The sequence below is a fragment of the Egretta garzetta genome, unplaced genomic scaffold, assembly GCF_000687185.1.
Source record: "Egretta garzetta isolate BGI_Z169 unplaced genomic scaffold, ASM68718v1 scaffold229, whole genome shotgun sequence".
Taxonomy (NCBI): Eukaryota; Metazoa; Chordata; class Aves; order Pelecaniformes; family Ardeidae; genus Egretta; species Egretta garzetta.
The window spans coordinates 2,156,303-2,171,557 of record NW_009270000.1 but is presented as its reverse complement, the minus strand read 5'-3'; the positions used below and the strand labels follow the sequence as shown (position 1 = coordinate 2,171,557).

At 44.0% G+C, this 15,255-nt stretch overlaps 1 protein-coding gene across 2 annotated transcripts in view; it reads left to right on the top strand.

Annotated features, from left to right (window-relative positions):
* Window positions 1–19: 19 nt before the first annotated feature.
* Window positions 20–15,255, top strand: part of ANKRD29 (ankyrin repeat domain 29) — a 28,818-nt gene continuing 13,582 nt past the window's right edge. For both annotated transcript variants that reach the window (XM_035903020.1, XM_009647647.1), the window contains exons 1-4: window positions 20–40; window positions 5,098–5,208; window positions 6,905–7,003; window positions 9,325–9,423. In XM_035903020.1, the coding sequence (XP_035758913.1) occupies window positions 20–40; window positions 5,098–5,208; window positions 6,905–7,003; window positions 9,325–9,423 (330 nt within the window). The remainder of the gene's footprint in view (window positions 41–5,097; window positions 5,209–6,904; window positions 7,004–9,324; window positions 9,424–15,255) is intronic.

The window sequence follows — 15,255 nt, the reverse complement described above, 5'->3', positions numbered from 1 at the left end:
GCTCGGGCGCGGAGCGGCGATGTGCAGGATGTCGTTCAAGGTGAGGGGGGGATGCGCGTTTGGCCTCCAGCTGTGTGCTTACCGTGCCGGCAGCCCCGTGAGATGCCCCGTCATATTCTTGCGTTTAGGGATTTTGATTTATTTATTTATTTGTTTGTTTTAGGAAAAACCGGGGTGGTTTAGGGCGGAAGGAAAGAAAACAGAAAGTGTCCTTCGCGGGCTATGGGGTCCCCCGGGAGTGCTGCGGTGGCAGCTGACATCCCTCCCCCCCCAAAAAAATATCTGCATGAGTAGCGTTACATAAACAGCAAAGCCTCCCCCGAAGCTTTACGCCGGCTTTTGGGGTGGCCGGGCTGAGCACGGTGGGGTTTGATGCAGTCGGGAGCCTCCTCTTCGCTTTTCCCATCATCTCCACCAGTGCTGGTTGTGTAATAGTTAGCAGGCAGCGTTCATCCGTGCTCTTCGTTTTGGGCTGTGGTGGCCACTGAAGCCAGGCTGGTTCATTCCCTTTTCTGTCTGTGATTCCTGTCACTTTTTGTACTTCTTCCATCCAAACCCATGCAAGAGCAGTTAATTTTCAAAAGGTCGCCTAAAATAAGTTGGGTTTTTTTTAATCTGAGGACAGGATTAGTAAGATCCATTGGCAAAGAGGGAAGCAGGCAGCAATTTACTGATGTTAATGGGTAACATTTATGCTAGCTGTACATCTTCTCCTCCCTTATGCACTTTCTGGATGCTGTGCTTGCCCTTCTCTTATTGATCACCAGCTCTGTGCAGTCCTTTGCCGTGTTGCTTGTGTTCAATTGCTTTATTTGATGGATTAATTCCCTCCCCTTGCCTCTCACTCCTGTCAATATGTCTTCCCCCCAGGAGAGCTGGTGCTGTGGTGGCACCGTGTTGGTTCAATGGTGGTGCCGCAGGTGGTTTCCCCCTGCAGTTAAAGCCCTGACGTGGCAGGGAGCAGGGTACCTTTGCTCACAGTGCAGCTCAGCCTTACACTGGGTCATGAAATCTCTGTGGTCAACCCCTTTTCTGGTCCTGCATTGGCCTCATACCTTTTTTTTCCCTCCCTTACTCTTAGTTTCTTCTGTCGCTCCATTCTGCCTCTGTGAGTCTTTTCCCACCTTCATTTCTCATAAGCATCTACCCTAATGGATTCTAGCTCCATGTTCCTGGTGGTGCCAGCCCCTTCTCCTTGCCACCTTCTCCTTTTTTGGCCTCCTTGGTTTTTTACCTTGTCCTTCAGGTCTTCTTTTCTGTTCTGTCCCTGTCAGCTCCTTTTCTGTGCCCTATTTCTCACTTTCTGTTCCCTCAAGTGCTCCCATTCAAGGTAGCTCACTGCCCACTCCCTCTCCCTTGGGAGAATTGCAGTCCCCACCTCCCTCTGCTTTCTCTCTCTTGCCTGTGTCTTTTTGCTTGGCATTTTCTCTTTCTCCCAGAAGACTGTGTGCTTACCTTGGATTCCTACCGTCTCCAGTTGCTGCTGTCTATTCATGTTTTCCATCTTATTATCCTACTTACACGTGAGGTAGCATTTATCTTTCTTTCCCACTGTCTATACACATGAATATCCTCTCTTCTACCAACCTTGCCTGTCTAAACTTATATCTCGAACGACCTTTCTTTTTTATCAGGATGCTTCACGTAGGATGTATTGCTATCTAACAAAGGCCTCTCTCCTTCCTCCTAGGTCCCACTAACATTTTCCATTGTATCATGCTTGATCCTGATTTCCAATTCTTCTTCTTAAAGCTTTTTACTCAATTCCTCCTTTCCATTAGGACTGGCTTGGAAACTGAGAAAGAAAAGGGAATTTTCTTTTATTTTGACAGCACAAGGAACAAGCTGGTGGGCTAGTGCTCTCTCCTCTCTTTTCTTTCTCTTTGACTATCACCTCTTTTCTTTCATCTTCAAGATCACTGTTTAAGAACCGCACTCTTCCTCCTCAGCTGTCACCCCGCTGTGTCCTGCCTCTTCTCTGCAAACAGCGAGCCAAAGGAAGGGCAGGGAGCAAGAGCTGCCTATCGCAGCATTTAAATGATACTTTTCCCCTCAATATTCCTAAGATGACACCTACAGATACATTATCACATTTTATTTTTTTTGTATTCCTGAGTAGAAATGGTCTTGTCAGATTTATATTTTTTCCTCTAGGCCATTTTTTAATAAGTATTTTTGCTTGATGTCAGTACAGCATGAATGTAATGCCAGTTTTTCACCTTCGGGCTCTCATAAAAGCATATAAACAATTGAAATGAATGGCACAGCCAGAGTTTGTAATAATGCTTTAGAGATCTTGATGAAGTGGAGGAAATTGTATCCTGAAAGTTGCTGATGCTAGAGCAAATGCCATAATGAAACATGCCGTTTTCACCAAAGCTATTAGCTCATCACTTTTTCAAACACCTATTATGTTCCGTTCCCAGACTGTCAATGCTCAGGATCAGTTGTTTACTTTAGGGAGGCTTTAGGAGCAGACTACCTTTATAATAAGAATTACATGAAAATTGTATCCAGTTAATCTCTTGAAATTCAACATTACCTCTCCCTAAGAAGCATCTGATGTGACAGGATTGAGCTCAGAACGGAACAACAGCAGTTGAGGCTTATGTCACATCCTGTGGTTTAAAACCCATTTATTGCTCAAAAATTATTCAATTAATCAGATTTTTAATCCCAAAGTAGCGTCTTACACACTTACACACAGTACAACTTGAGGCTGTCCTTGCAGGGTGCCCAGATCATCTGAATGATTTTGCACATTCCATTCATCTTATCAGGTAAAATAGCTCAGATTTGTGGTTGCTTTTTTTATCTAATCACTACATGGCTGATGGTCTGAGCGCGCTGGATACTCTACTTTTATACAAGGAATCCTCAGCAACGCAGGGGCACGAGGGGAAATACAAGTGCTGATAGCAGTCATTCCAAATTGGGTCAAAAGTACCGCTGGGAAAAAACTGATTTTGTGTCCCTGATGCACTGGAGAATTCTTCCATTCCTTGGGTCTGATCCAAAGTATGAGGACAACTTTGCTGGAGAGCTACTGTAGGAATTACAGGGGAAAAAAAGAAGCAGGAATTTATGGCTCATGAGGCTAAAGACTTTGGACTTCTACTTCCAGAGTAGGGTAACATTGGCACCTTAGTTCTCTCCTCATATAAACTGATGAAAGCAGGTAAAGATTTCCTGAATGTTGATTCCATCATTCTGGTTCCTGCCTACCTGATCGGTAAACACCTGATCGGTGTTGTATGGTAGGCATAATAAAATGCAGTCAAATTACTACTGTGCCCTCCTAGTGAACAATATTCCTAACTACCAGCTCTACAAATAAATACCTGCCTAATAAATCAGGGCACGAAGGGCAACATGAGCCACTGTGTGTTTAGGTCAATTGTTTGCTTTGAGATAAGATTTTAGTGGTTGTAAGGGTAAACACTAGGAAAACACTACTGCGTTGCCAGCAAGGAGGTTATAAACTGCTAGCTCTACTTTGATTGACATTATCTACAGATTCACCAGAGGAAATGTATTAGCAGTAAAAGGAAGATGAGAATTTAGCCTATTGTGCTTGCTAAATTTTTCAGGCTCCTGACCCTATGTGTGCTGGTACAAGAAATATCGCTATCAATTTGTAGGAAGTGTCTTATAATTTATTGAATGGTTGAAACTTCTCTCATCTCAAACAGCTGCCAATTTTCCAACCTATGAATATTAAAAATGCAACCCATGGAAAGTGCTCAGCGCAACGGGTCTGGGATAGATTTACACAGGGCTGGTCTCGTGTCTGCTGGTTTCTGTGCAGTTTATTACTTGCGCGTCAGTGAAGGAAGCAATTTAAACTGCTCTATGTGTGTGTTTTAAGTATCAACCATAAAACCATTCAGTCCTGATTCTCCACCACTTTACACGTGCGCATTGACGTTTAGACATGGAGAGGTATCTGTTACATTTTCTGAAGCAGGATGGTTGAATTTTTTATGCACTCTGCACTCTCTTTGGGTTATCCTGAAGGCAGGATTCACTGGAGAGCAAGGCCCCCGGGTATTTTTGACACTGGTTTGGTCTAAGATGACATCTAAAATGATGTTTTACTGAACCATTGGTGGGTTTGGGCCTTACTAAGAAACCAGCGGCATGAGCCTGCTCCAGGATATGTACCATTGCCATCATAGCATTTTTTCCCCTCCGCACTTCACCCATCGCAGTGCTTACCTGTCAGGGCAGCATTTTGGCAGCTGCCTGCGTGGATCAGATAAGGAGGTCAGGAGCAATGTCTGTGTCTTTTTCTGCTGTCCTTGTCCTATGCTGGGCAGTGATAATTTGCTCCTACCCAGGAGAAGTCACACTGTGGCATTGTTGCTAGGACTAAGAAAGCCTCAAAAGAGTATTATATTACTATCAATTTGTTTAACAGTGTCCTATATCATCTAAATTTCAGAGTTTCCTAATTTTGCCTTCCATGTTGCCTTGCATACCTAGTAAATGAATCCGTTAGTCTATAGACAGCAAGATTTTAGTCTTTTTTGCCTACCGTCACTCAGGATATATTTCATGAGTTGACAGTTACAGGGTGTGAATTCCAGGGAGGAGGCAGACCAAACAGTATGGGAGATGCATGAGCAATGCTTTTCCTGTATTGGGACTTGATATGCAGAAAAGAAGGAGACGGCAGAGAGCTAACCTGACACCTGGGAGGATGTCCTGCAGCAGGACATGTCAGCAGGATGATTCAGCCTCTCTAACTGTGCCCAGCCCCACCACAGAAGCAGACAATACAGGTACCAGTTAGCACATGATGTTTCCCTGTGGATCTGGACTAGCATCATCGTCTCTCATTACAGAGCAAGCTAAGAGACATAGGCTGCCATGGACACAGGGAATACCTGAAACAACATGAGGTAGCACAGGGAAATCGATCTCTTTAATTGCACAAAGAAATGAAATGAGCTTCCCTCCCATGCTCTGGTTTTGAAAGAACAGCACACTAAGCTGAAACTTGCCTGGCTTGAATGCAGTATTTGCATGTGTGTGTTTGTCCAATGTATCTTCCAAAGTGGTTTATTGCTGCCTTTTTTTTTTTTTTTTCACTAGAAAGAAACACCGCTCGCCAATGCTGCATTTTGGGCTGCGAGAAAAGGAAACCTGGCTCTCCTCCAGCTGCTGCTGAACAGTGGGCGAGTAGATGTGGACTGCAAAGACAGCGTATGCACACAATGCGCCTATACGCACGGCACTGATTTTACATCGCTTTCCGTAGCTTGCTGCGCCGAGGGTGCGGCAGGCATCTAACATGAGACATTGCAGCACTTGGGGGTGATTTAAAACCTTCACTTGTCAGGCAGCAAGTCTGAAGCTCAGTATAAAGTAACGTGATGATTTACATCAGTGGCAAGGGGTTAGGAATTTGCCGGCACTCAAAAATGTGTCTTACACAGTTATTTGTGGTGCTGACATTAAAAACACAGATCCTAGCACCTCGGGCTTCTCTTTGCAAGAAAATGTCATTGTAGTAATAGATCATGGTGAAGAGTCGACTCAACTGAGCCCAGGTAGCAATGATTCTGTCAGCTAGCAGAGCTCCTCATAATTAGTTTTTTTTAAAAAATAACCCTGGACCACAGTTTCCATGTAGAATGTAGAAGTCTGCATTTGATGTGCAGCCGTTCCTGCCCCGTTGTAGCATGCAATGCCCTACACCCAGCAGTGCCGTCAGAAGAGCTGCTGGCCTCCTAACTTCTTCCTCACCTCCACCCCAGTATCTCTTGGACTTAGCACCAACATGAAGTCACAGTATGATTTCCAAGCAAAGAGTAGCCCAGACATGCAACAGAAAGATTTTGTGGGGAATCCTTACTGTAATTGGCATGGGTTGAAATTAGTTTTGAGATTAGAAATGGGTTGAAAACACGGATAATGGCTATGTCTTGCTATTCTGGCTACAACATATGGATTGATTCTTGATTGTACTAAGCTATGGCAAAGAGCAGGGGAAAACTGAGGCTGAGAAGTTCCCAGGTTTCTTTCGCTGGGTGTTGGGACTGGCTTACTGAGAGTTGTGCCTGTGTTGTACAGGGTTAGTGCCACTTCCAGCTGAAACATGAACCCGCCACAGCTTCTCTTGCTTTGAATACCTTCAAAGTGCAAGAGACTTTCTAAGCCCATTGGCTTTAACCCGTCTTTCCATTTTCATTTCATTTTGCCCTGCAGGCAAGTATTTGTCCTGCAGTATTTCTGGAGCTGATGCTCTGACTGTCATTCTGACATGCAGTTTCTGCATATTGTCCATACACCACATACATATAACCTAAATCTTACTTGGTTCACTTGGAGCGGTGGCCTTATGGGGTACTGAGGGAACCTGAACACATAGCTCTGGTCTGGAAAGTTCTCTCACGTAACGTGAAGAATCACAGAGTGAGTTTGCTCTCGTCATTTGGAGAGGGAATTAGTATTCAGATCCGCCCAGACCTCACTCCTGACTATGACTCACAGTTAAGTGACTCAGCTAAGTCACTCAGCTCCTGCGTCTGAGGTTATTCTCTGGAAATGATGCAAAGATCTTTGGGATTCTCTGATAAAAATGCTGTGTATAAACCAAAAATATTCTTGCTTTTCGTGTTGCACTTACTTTGAGACAATAAGGCAAAGTCATCACATACATACTTGTTGAACGGTCGGGCCTTAGCACTGCAGGCAAGTCTGTAGTGGTTTTGCTTTAACACCTGCTAATTGCTCATTTTCAAAGTATTCTTGATAGTAAGTTTTAAATGATAGTAAGTTTTCCAATGATCATAAGCTTCCTTCAGCTTTTCAGAAGAGGTGCTGTCTTTTCCTGGCAGCCCGATTCATTGCTGGAGGTGTCTGTTGAAGGTACTGACTTGTTTTTCCTTACTCCCAGCTTGGCACAACAGCTCTGATGGTAGCATCTTACTATGGCCACATAGATTGTGTACGGGAATTGGTGTTGCAAGGAGCAGATATCAATCTGCAGAGAGAGGTAGGAGAAGTTCTGCATTCACACAGGGATTGCTTAAGTGACTGTTGGTTTATTACAAATAATAAAAGAGCGTTGTCTGTTGCTTTTTGCCGATTGCTTATTTGTCACTTGTTGTGCAGTGCATGTATAAACAGGGTCCGTTCTCCTGAGGACATCAAGGAATCAGATGTCTGGAGTTTATGATAGAAAATGAGATGCCAAGGGTACATTTATAAATAATTCATCAAACATTTCCAGCACATCTGGTTGGTGAGGGGCAGTTACATCTGAGATGTAACCCCCCAGGGTTACACCATTTATGCATCTGCAGTTTTGCTTATTGGCATAGTAATTTCCAGCTCTCTGGGTGGGAGAAATGATAAGGAGGAGTCCTTCACCTTTTGATTTGCAGAGTCTGGTCATTACAATGGAGTGGATGTCATTGCTAGCCCAGGGATTATTTTGACTGGGTATGCTTTGGAGTTTCTGCCTCTTAGTCTGAGCCAAGTCATCTCTAATAATCACATGGCTTCATCACCCGTACCCTTCCCTGCATCTCTGCTTTGCATTCAAAGCACCTCTCACACCGTGACATGCTTGCTTGCGGAAGGGACAGTGGCAGTGGCAGGTTTTGGGAAAGTGCCTTCCCCTCATACTCCGTGCAAAGGACTGTGAGGAGTACCTGCAGCCGCTGTGGTCTGACTGCTGGCTACACAGGGAGCAGGATTGCTCTGGGACAACGACATTTGTACTGGTCCAAAGAGAAGAGCAGTTTAAGGAGGGCATGCAGTAACATGGGATGGTGGCAGGCAACGCAGGACAGGCGTATGCTCGTCACTTTAACAATTCAAGCAAATATTTCTCACTTTCCTTGGTTACCTGAAACTAAAGCATTAATCTCATGCTGACATCTGCGAGTTACTGAGTCAGTGAATGCCGTATTTGATGGTATAAATGTCTTTGCGCTTACTGGCCTAAACTTGCTCTAACCATGACTGTCAGTGTCTTTCAGTAGGGTCCCATTCCAAAAAAACCACCTATTTAAACATGTCCTTTCCCTTATGTAAACATTGCTTGAAAAGCAGCAACAAAAGGAGAAGTTGAGAACAGTTTTATGGAGCTGCTCTTGAGTATTACTCAGGACATACTGATTCAGCAAGCCAACAAAATAGAAACACTGAAATCCTCCAAAATCACTTTGTTGCAGAGAGGAAACAAAACAGATGAAGTTTAAGCCCTAAAGACCAATGGCCCTGTTCTGAAACTAAATCCACATACTCAAACCAGTGCTTTTGTACTCTTGAAGTTGTTGCGAAGCTTGGGGAAGTGAGAGCCCCATAAGTGTGTCCGGGGGAGAGGGCTCTCAAATGGTCTCAAGGGGCCATGTGCTTTTGTAAAGGCTTTTGGCACTGGAGTAAATGTCATGTGTAGCTCCCTTTTCCTGCACCTTCTGCATGGAATGAGAGATCCCAAAGTCAGAAAAGCCTGCTCGTCTCCTTTCTTTTCTTTCTTCCCTTCTTTCTTTTCTTTCTTCCCTTGTTTTCTTCTCTCTTTCTCTCTCTCCCCCCCTTTCCTCCCTCCCTCCCTCCCTTCCTGCCTTCCTTCCTTCCTTCCATCCAGCCATCCAGCCATTAAAATCTCACATATTCATTTTTTGGGTCCTGATTTACTCACACGTTAATGACAGTATTTTATACAAGTAGTTTCCATTCTTCAGTGAGGTTAAGGGAAAGCAGGAGTTGCAGGGCTGGTTGTAGTTGCTTGGAGGCTGCTTGGCTGGATAGGGATCTACTGCTGCAAGAGCCAAGGATGACTTACGCCAACGTCAGTCGGCCACATTTTGTCAGTGGAGAGTCAAGCAAGGTGGTGCCCTGCTGTGCTAAATAACCGCCTCCCTGGTCTTCCCACACCCTGCTCCAAATCCATCCCATACTCTCCTCTTTGTCTCAGGTTGTAGTGGCAGGTGGAATAGGGGTTGGTTTCAAGTTGGCTGTTCCTCTGTTGTGCAAGACTGTTCTTTTCTCACTCTGGGCTTGCTTTCCCTATCTGGTGACTGGGTAGAAGTGAGTGAATCCTAAGAGGTCTATATCAAAAACTCTGTGCAGAAGCCCCCTGTGAAACTTGGAATTTACTCAAATGTATGATGCTGGACAGATTTCTCAGTGCAATGGGAAGAAAACTGACCTAAGATACCTGGTGTCCTCTGGAGTCCTCAAAATCATCATGTCTTTTCAGCTGATATTCAACCGATTGTGCTCAATACTTTTTAATTTGAAATGTATATGCTTCAGTCTGGTGTGTTATGTGTTTGGGGGTTTTTTTAATCCATTTTTTCCTTACAGTCAGGTGCAACTTCTCTGTTCTTTGCTGCACAGCAAGGCCACAACGATGTAGTGAAGTTTCTCTTTGAATTTGGAGCCTCCACTGAATTTAAGAATAAAGTAAGATGATGGGTCTATTTTGCATGCTGATACATTCTGACAATCAAGGCTGTTTTTTCCTATTCATATGAAACATGCCATGGCAGCAGGAAGGTGAAAAAAGGATTTTCTCCCTTGAACATTTTCTGAGTAATATAAGTAAAGCAACATATTGTGAAAATATTAGCTTGGGACTAGCTTTTAGTGCCTAGACTTAATGGCATAAGTTGATCAAAGATCAGTCCCTCGATGGTGAGATCAGTCTTTTCTCTTAATACAAGAACAAAGGGTCTTTTTGTACATGTTAGGTAGGATCCCATTTTAAGTGTGTATGTATGTACTTCACTCGCATAGACGGAAATTTCGTCTACATTGGGATGTCTCTGCATTCCACCATAGGAGTCATAAGAGCTTCAATCCTCCCTAAATTCCCATTTACCCATCAGTGAGAAGAATATGGAATGTACCTCAGAGCTTCTATTTCTTTGTTCGGGCAGATCCTTTTTCAAAATCTTCTTAGAACAGTCAAAGGCACAGACAGCAGAGCTTGGGTCTCGTTCATCAGCCCTCATGGGTTGAACAGCGTTAAGAACAGCAGTTCATCACTGACAGCAGTACATCAACTCAGTTTCTTTGCCCAAGGTAGTACTAGCACCTCTGCTTTCAGCAAACAGAACCAAAAGCACCAGATTTTCATTATATATTCTTGCCCTTGACATGCTGGCCACATTTTGGAGCATTCTGGGGAGAACACTTGCCAGTCACTTACCCTGGGATCCATAGCAATGTGTTTGAAGAAGAAGGAATAGTTCTTTATCCCACAGTAACCAATTTTTCAAGGTGTTACAGTCTGTGATTTGAATGACTCCCTTAACCCATACCTGCTTTCCATAGTCCCTAGGAATATAGGCTTTAAATATTAAGGGAATTGATGGAACTTCAACTCCTTATGCTCCAGGGACTAAAAATCCTGAGGTTTTGCAGCCAGAGTCTACACAGACCCACACAATAGGATTCTGGTACCCCAGGGAGCTATGCTTGTGGTAAGCAACTCTTTGACCACAGCAACAATCAGTAAACTTAAAAACATGAACGAAATTGTGGCTGTTTAACACAACGTGGAGTGCAGCTGTGGAACTTGGCAATGTAAGAGGTTGCAATTTTAAGTACAACAGCTGGATTCTAAAGTGCTGGATAATATATGTGGGACAGAGTTATTGGGAGAAGCTGCACATTAAAATAAGGGTTGCTTCTCAGACTTATTTATAGGTGAGGGTTAGCAAGATTCAGAAGGATCATCTTCTCTTGCATTCAGCTGTATACAGGTGTGCAAGTGAACTTACACTGTTTTTTGAGTCTTCTGGCCTATAAAAAGGCCACAAAGCCACGCTGAAGGAGCAAAGGTGTCCTAGGCATAGGAAGAGCCTGGACTACTCACTGCAGCTCAGCATGTTTTAGGGCAGTGTTTTTGCAGAGGGAGGGACAGCAGCAAATGCAGGAAACTTGTAAAGGAGGGAAGACAGAGGCTGAGTACCTTAGTCTGTCTAGAGGCACGGTTACGTCTTCACCAAACATTTGCACAGCCTGTGAAATAGGAGTTTGTGAAGAGGCCAGGACTTGGGCCCAGAAGGTGAACAGTACACCTGAAATTGCCTGATCCTTCATGAAGGATCAGGCAATTGGCCAAGAAGGCCAATGGCATCCTGGCCTGTATCAGGAATAGTGTGACCAGCAGGACAAGGGAAGTCATCGTGCCCCTGTACTCGGTGCTGGTGAGGCCGCACCTTGAATACTGTGTTCAGTTTTGGGCCCCTCACTACAAGAAGGATGTTGCATTGCTGGAGCATGTCCAGAGGAGAGCAACCAAGCTGGTGAGGGGTCTGGAACACAAGTCATATGAGGAACGGCTGAGGGAACTGGGGTTGTTTAGTCTGGAGAAGAGGAGGCTGAGGGGAGACCTGATCGCCCTCTACAGCTACCTGAAAGGAGGCTGTAGTGAGGTGGGGGTCGGCCTCTTCTCTCTGGTAACAGATGATAGGACGAGGGGGAATGGTTTGAAGCTGCGCCAGGGCAGGTTTAGGTTAGATATTAGGAAAAACTTCTTCACTGAAAGGGTTGTCAGGCTCTGGAATGGGCTGCCCAGGGAGGTGGTAGAGTCCCCATCCTTGGAGGTATTTAAAAGAAGGATAGATGAGGTGCTTAGGGACATGGTTTAGTGGTCAGGTGGCAGGGTTAGGTTAAAGGTTGGACTCGATGATCTTAAAGGTCTATTCCAACCAAAGCGATTCTATGATTCTATGATTCTATGAAATACATAATCTTTTATGAAGCATGCAAAATATATTGACATGAGTCACTAGGGCAGATAAAAGGGAGTAAAGATGCAAGAAAATATTCCTGTATTCAGCAGCTCCTAATGGCTTCCATCTTTGGACAAATGCAGGGTTGGGCTCTACTGTTGCTCCCTTTGAAACTTTGCTCCCAGCCCCCATATTCCTGCCTGCCTCCTCTTCTGAATTCAGACCTGACTTGGCCCATGTGCTAGTCCTAAGTATCTTTTAAGCTGCAGGTTGCTCTTCCACAGTTTTCTGCCACTTCAGTCGAGTTGGTTGTAAGACAACACCAACTCCCACAGACACAACACGACAAACTGGTGTGCAATACGTATGCAAGGCTATTTTCCAGCAGCATCGAATGTGCCTGTCCAAGCACTCCCTCCTTTTCATCACCCCTTCCAAGAGGTGTGTCAGTCACGCTGGCACTCACTGTCTGACACAAGCTGTAGTGCCTGAAAAGGCTCTTAAAAGCTGAACTCAGCTGAGTTAAAGTTAATCTCTGCAAGATGAAAGGAGCACTGGTTTAAAAAGCTGAGGTTAGCTATCATGTCCATGCCCTCTTTGCTGAAAGGCTCTGCTCTCTCTGAACAGTAGAATGAGAGCTTTGCTAGATTCATCATTAATGTTGGGACCTATCCTGAAAATTGCCATGCTCATTCTTTCACTCATTCCTTGCTGGGGGACTGCAGCTCTTCTTCTGAAACAAGGCTCTAGGCACAGGAATCCGAATGCTTACAGCTTCCAGACGGGGCTTTGGTAACCCACCAAATTTTTAGACTGAGGCGGGCTGGGAAACTATCATAGAATCATACAAACCAACTTGTACTTTGCGCAGCAGTGCGTACCAGAGCGGGAGGCACCACTGAGAACGTACTGCATTGACAGTATACATCTTCTATTGGCCTTCTAGTGTGTTTTTATATCAGATCAATTTTCTGATTTATAATGTGGTTTTTGTAGCTTGGAATTATTCCATCACACCATCATTTTGTTAACAGGCAACTAGGATAACAGGCTCCTCCCTCCCCCACGAGCCCCAGAAATGATATAGTTGACACAATATGCCTTTTCAGGTCAGAGATAAGGCATTTTTTGATTAAGGCGCTCAGCTGGAAGCAGGGCTGGGAAGGATATGGCTGATCCTGGCTGTTTTTAAAGCGCACTGCAAATTTAATCAATTTACAGCGAACTTTCTATTATAAATGAAGATGTGGAATTGAAATAAGAAAACAAATTGAAAGTATCCTAGGAAACAGAGACTTTAAAGTAAGGAAATGCAAAGCCCAACATCTTCTTTTTCATGTACCTCTCTGTAAATTGTAATTACTACTTTTGTTACTCATATATGAGACTGATGGCAAACTCTCTTAATACAGACATTCAATTCATGTTATCCCTTGTATCATTAGAGTTGATATTCGCTATGGCAGGCAAAGCAAACATGTTCTAAAACAGTGTAATAAAGTAATTAGCAATAATTGCTGATGTTGTAAAGAGAATAAATAGTACTAATGAAGGTTAATTTATATATATATATATATATCATAAAATACATATTATTCAATACTATTATTCTGCAGTGTCTCCGTCTGACATCCTTAGAAGAATGCATCATAAATTGAAACATATTCTCTTTTCTTGCTGAGACATGTTATAAGCATGTGGGTTCCTAAAAGCGTTTGCGTGGTGGCATGTTTTCTGAGCAACACCACAGGTTGAACGGTACGTCAGAGGCTATTTATCAGCAGGTAGTGATTGCAGAAGATCAGGTCCCCTCCCTTTTAGCATATTTCAGAGATGGTAAAGCTACTTTCAGGCGATGATGACAGTGGTGAAGGAAGAGGCAGGCAAATAGAGAAGTCTACACCAGATAGCATGGTCTTATCAGGTGCTGCAGTTCCAAGTGCTTCCATGGGAGATTGGCAGCTACTGTGCGCGCTGCCAGCAGGGAGGACAGACTGCATGGGGATAAGAAAAAAAAGGTTTCAGAGGAAGGATTGCAGAGGTAGCTGAGAGAACTGGCTTCTATCTGCATTCTCGGTGGGCTGGAAGGGCTTGGATCAATCGAAGCTACGTGGTGTCAGGAAAACAGGATATGAGAGAGAAATAAACCTAAGGCGATGTGCCTTTTCCCAGCTGCACCACCAGCCTCCTGCCCGCTGGGGAAGGGTGATTGCCCTCCAAGTGCCTCTGTGGTTGCTCACATGTCCAAGCTCAGAGTTTCCGAGAGGCTTGCCAGTACCAAAGGTGCTGCTTCAGCTTTTTACTCGTTTCAGCTGAAGCCAAAAGGGAAGAGAAGAGGGAATCACATGGCTGAAAGGATTTTTAAAACTCTGTCATTTACTTTTTTTTTCATAACTCATCTGCTTTCCCAATAGACTGTAAAACATTGGGGTGTCCAAACAGAACTTGCTGGAGGAAAGGTTCTTGTGCTGGCAAAAGGGGAAGAAAGTGTAAGAGAAAGCAAGACAGAAGCTCAATAGGGGTGGGAGGGGGCTGAATTTTTCTTCTCCCAAGAAACCATGGACCTTCACACTGTTTGACAATTCCTCAGTTTCACTGAGTGCTGTCTTACCACATGGTCTTTCCAATGAAAAAGATTTCTGGTCCCAACTTCCCTTTTCTTACAGCAAGAACTGTCTCTTTATCAGAGCATTCAAATGAATCTCAGTCCCTTCTTTTGAACATATTCAACTTCATAGGAGACACAGTAGAGCAGGTCTTAGAGCCTGGTTGTCTTCCTGATCAAAGACCAAACATTTGAGCCAAGGAGTTGTTTCCCAATTCTCTCTGGCCCAGTAAATATTTGATTCGGGGTGGGCAGCTAGGACTGGGGACTACCCAATGCGTTTTTCTGATCCTTGGACTCTCATCATGGTGATCTAAGAAACTTGGTCACTCTAGTTTGAAAGATCTAAATGCTCTATGTTGGAAATATGTTACTCTTTCAAAAAATGTATCTGTCTAAAACTGTTTACTGGGTTCAACCAAGCACTTGGTCAGGATCCCCATTTTGAGACACCTAGACATATCCTGTGAGAAGTGTCTCCCTTCTTAAACCTCAAGCTGTGACATCTCCCAGGGTGGGATCACATAGCTGAACTCCAGGCGTTGGGCTTCAGCTCTGCTGTGCTAACTGCGGTTAGCTTTGCAGGCCTGCATTTTATTTGGGACCAAAACCATTTGGTTCCCTCCAGAAATTATGTGAATAACCAAACAATCTTCTTAAAATAACACGACTTTGTTGAGAACACAAGAATTTTAGAAAACAAAAACCAGACCATAAAGCAATGAACAAACTATACCCATATGCAGATAACTGAGCATGTCTGTCTACCCTCCATACAAGGAACCTCGATATTTTTAAGCTTCCTAAAACTCATCCTTCCCTTCCTCTCCACAGAGGACCTCCACTCTGGATAGCACAGTTTCTCTTCTTAACTCGTTAAGCTGTCTCTCTCCATTTCCTTCAGAGAAAAAGTCTTTAAAAATGTCTCTGTTTTTTGTTTGTAGCCCT